At 43.1% G+C, this 4,343-nt stretch overlaps 1 protein-coding gene across 1 annotated transcript; it reads right to left on the reverse strand.

The window, feature by feature from the left end:
• Positions 1-57: 57 nt before the first annotated feature.
• On the reverse strand, positions 58-3,988 carry SARC_05738 (hypothetical protein; the record flags this gene model as incomplete). The annotated part of the gene is made up of 6 exons (XM_014300401.1): positions 58-410; positions 1,218-1,333; positions 1,634-1,871; positions 2,082-2,206; positions 2,371-2,698; positions 3,257-3,988. Coding segments are annotated over 6 exons (1,892 nt in total), but the record flags the coding sequence as incomplete, so codon positions are not given.
• Between the last annotated feature and the right edge of the window lie 355 nt (positions 3,989-4,343).

The following is a 4,343-nucleotide window of genomic DNA, read 5'->3' on the forward strand; positions in this document are numbered from 1 at the left end:
ATACATACGTACATACACATCACATAAACCACTTACATAAACACACAACATAAACCATCACAGAACACTACCACACAAACCACCTACATTAGTTGAGTGTGATATAGCCCGCACCCGTTCGGCACTGTCCCGTTTGGGTGCTGTGGCATTGCCTGCCTCAGGCGCACTTCCTCTGCGTAGTACTGCTTTGTCGCGTGCATTGGCTTCTGCGCGTGTGAATGTTTGTGGTTCTGTTTGGGTTTGTGTTTGAGTGGTAGTCGTAGTAGTAGTGGTGGTGGGATAGGTATCTTTGGGGTGATAAGGGCCCGAGGATTTGTCGCCACTGTCGTTGCCTTTTTTGGCTGAGGACCGTGTTTTGGCGGGGGATTTGGTGCTGCCGTATGACTCATCGCCCGATTGCCGACGGTCGCCTGTATGAGTGTTTTTTAATATATTAATGCGTGTGTTAAATTATATCATGTGCAATATGTGTGTACATTTTAAGGTCGTCTGGGTGAGAGTGTCTTTATTATATTAATGCGTGTGATTAAATATGATTGTATGTCTTTTAAGGTCGTCTGGGTTAATTTTATATTACAGCGTGTGTAAAATTACATCACGTACTACATGCTTCTACGTCGCATGCGTGAGTGTTTAGATATACCAACTACACACATAAATTACATTTGATGATAACACACTATTCATACCTTCTATGTTTAATCTATACTAATAACACACACCTACATTACAATTGATGATAACACACTATTCATACCTTCTATATTTCATATATACTCATGACACACACTCGCTACAATTGATCATAACACACTTTGCGTACCTTCTATGTATAATATATACTAATAACACACATACGTTACAATTGATGATAGCACAGTATTAATACCTTCTATATTTAATATATACTAATAACACACACTCGCTACAGTTGATGATAACATACTATTCATACCTTTTATGTTTAATCTATACTAATAACACCTACATTTCAATTGATGGTAACACATTATTAATACCTTCTATATTAAATATACACTCATGACACACACTCGCTACAATTAATGATAACACACTCTGTGTACCTTCTATATTTAATATATACTAATAACACACACACGATACAATTGGTAATAACACTCTATTCATACCTTCTATATTTAACATATACTCATGACACACACTCGCTACAACTCATGATAACACACTCTGCGTACCTTCCTGCGCAATTGCTGTTCCATGAGTTAGTCCACTGTGGCTGTGCCGAGTGGCTGACTTGCGCCGGGGCGAGCGCGCGTTATTCTTCAACGCCTTCTTACTAGATGTAGGTGACCTGAAGAAGTCATTAACATAAGATAAAGACATTGGACAGATCAGGTACAAAAAATAAAGATATAGATGTGTGTGTAAGCATCAGGTACAAAAATTACAGATGCAGGTATGTGTATGTAAGTATATATTTAGATGAAATGTAGAGTAATTTGACAACATTAGAGAATTATAGATGTGTGGATAGCATAGAACACAACCCCGTTTCCAAACAAGGCAAAGTCGATCGCAAGAAGAACAACACTATACACAACGAGGCCATTCTCAGCCCTATCCTTTTTTTTTGGGACACCTCTGCACGCACCTGGTGTCCCTAATTTTGGACCCGGACCGGCTCTTTTGTTCACTGTCCGAAGTTTTGGGTTCATGCGCACTCTTGAAGAACGAACTACTGCTAAGGGAAGACCTCGACCGGGGCCTACCAGGACCAGACCGAACTAATGACAAATTAGTGGCCATTAAATTGGCATTACTATCGGCGGACAAGGTGGCTTCAGTGTTCATGGGGTGCGGACTACGCGAGCGCGGGCTCCTGCGGCCATCTATAGATACGGAGTGGGTGGGTGAATGGGACAGAATTAGCTTATGTATATATATATATATATAGATACAGACATACAGACACACATGCACACAGACACACAGACAGACAAAGACACAGGCCCACAGACACACAGACACAGACATAGACCCACACGTTTATATATCTCTTACATTACACACACATGCCGATATTGCGAGGATAAGCATACCTTCATTTCCCGAGTGCTCTGACATGGCATCTGAGTCTGCCTGAGTCAGAATTCCTGGTTTGCATCGAGGAGAGGCACGCCCTCGGGCGACAGGGGGTGTGCCCGGGGCTGTGAACATTCTCTGTCTGTGATTGACAGAAGGTGCGCATATATGAATATACGGATATATAAACAACTCAAACACACGTCTGGTGTACGTGTGCCATTCCCAAGGTATACATACACAACTCTTTCTGCGGAGTCTCACTCCCAACACACTCTCAAACCGCAAACCACAACCCGCACATACCTTTGCTGCAGATCTACTCTGGTATTCAGAAGTGAATCTAGCGGTGACGTCAGGATATCTCCTACGGATTCGCTGTGTGGTGAGGGTGTGTGATTTGACCTGTGACTTGTAGGCCCCAGAGATTGTGTTTGGGCCACACGCCTGTTAGTATTGGACTCGCGCGGCCCTGTTCCCGCTAAAACGGGTGCGTATTTATGGTCCGACCCGATTTTTTGGGGCCCAAAAGGTGCCTCAGTATTGGAATCAGAATCGGTATCACCGGCAACTTTGATGGTCGGGAAAAGTGCGACCAGACTTGGCTGCGATGTCCAGTGCACGATCTCCTTACCTACAGCCGGACCAATCAGAAAACGAACTATAAATAGAATGACTAGAGAGTACTCGTGAGAGAAAATGGCACCAACACCTAGAGTCGAGTCTGGGCTGAATACGATTGCCAGCAGGAACTATTGGTATATTAGAGTAGAATGAATAAAACAAATACATCCTCACATACACGCACACATCAGTCAGTTGATGGGGTACATACATGAATAAACCAACAATTACATCCATAAAGAAATCAACACATACATATATGAATAAACGAACACATACATACATGAATAAACCAACATTTTCATGGATAAACCAACAGTTACATACATAAATAAAGCAACATATACATATAAACAAATCTATATACACATACATTTGTAAATAGACACGCTACATCTCCACACCATTCATATCCGATACTCACGAGTAATACTTTGAATAAAACCACTCTTCTCTCTCCAGAAACTCGATTATATATATATATATATATATATATATAATATTCATGAGCATCCTATCTAGATTCGTACATAACGCATGGGTACATATAAATATCCACTGGACATACTATTCACTTCTAGACTGTCTTTGGAAGGCTCCTCTCTTTCGACCACTGCAGCAATAGATTGTGCGCGTGCGCGATGGCGTGCGAGTGATTTTTTTCTGTGGCGATACTCTGTTGATGATTGTGTGTGTGTAGGTGTGTGTGTAGGTCGTTGTGCCTGAGATTCCGTGGGCAGTTGTGCAGGTGTAAGTGTATCCTCCACCTTCGTGGGTATGGTAGGTGAGTGTGGTGTTACTATGGCAACGGGTGGTGCTGGTGGCTCGGGCGTTTCCATGGCAACGGGCGGAGCTGGGGTGGTGGTATTGGACGTGCTCTGTGCCGCTTTGCTTAACTCCAAAGGTTTCTTGAACATCGAATCATCATTCTTCCTTGATTCCGCAGACACATCCAATCCCGATTCTGAGCGTGTTTTGGACAAAGCCGCAGAATCCAACCCCGGTTCTGATTGCGTTTTGGCCAAAACAGAAGAATCCAATCCCGATTCGGAGGGCGTTTTGGACAGAACCGCAGAATCCAATCTCGATGCCGACACCGAAGACAGACCGGAATTCAGGGTACCGGACGACGAACCATGGCTCATCGATGACGCATGCAGATCATGACTGACCGTCTCGGCCGTTTGTTGCGCGCGCAAATCCACCAGCTCCGTATCTGATTGGGTGGTGACACTTGCGATGTCATTCCGCACACTGTCACGGGAGGCTCCCCTGCTCCGAATTTCGGGTCGATGTGTGGCTGCAGGGTTTAGGGTTTAATGTGTATGCATGTGTGAGTGTTAGAGGGAGCATGAATACGCAAGGGTGCGTGTGAGTGTATAGAAGTGTAGGGTGGGGATGTGTGAGTGTACACCCCATGCTCACGTATATTTGCATAAAATACTATATGTATATATACATACACAGACACAGACACACAGACACAGTCACAGACACAGACACGCACAGGCACAGGCACACAGGCACAGGCACACACACGTACACACACAGATAATAGATATATATATCTATACATGTATAATATATATAGATAGATAGATATATATATATTCATACATACATATACATATACATATACATATATATATACATAT

This window comes from Sphaeroforma arctica (genome assembly GCF_001186125.1).
Source record: "Sphaeroforma arctica JP610 unplaced genomic scaffold supercont1.378, whole genome shotgun sequence".
In the NCBI taxonomy this organism is placed as follows: Eukaryota; class Ichthyosporea; order Ichthyophonida; genus Sphaeroforma; species Sphaeroforma arctica.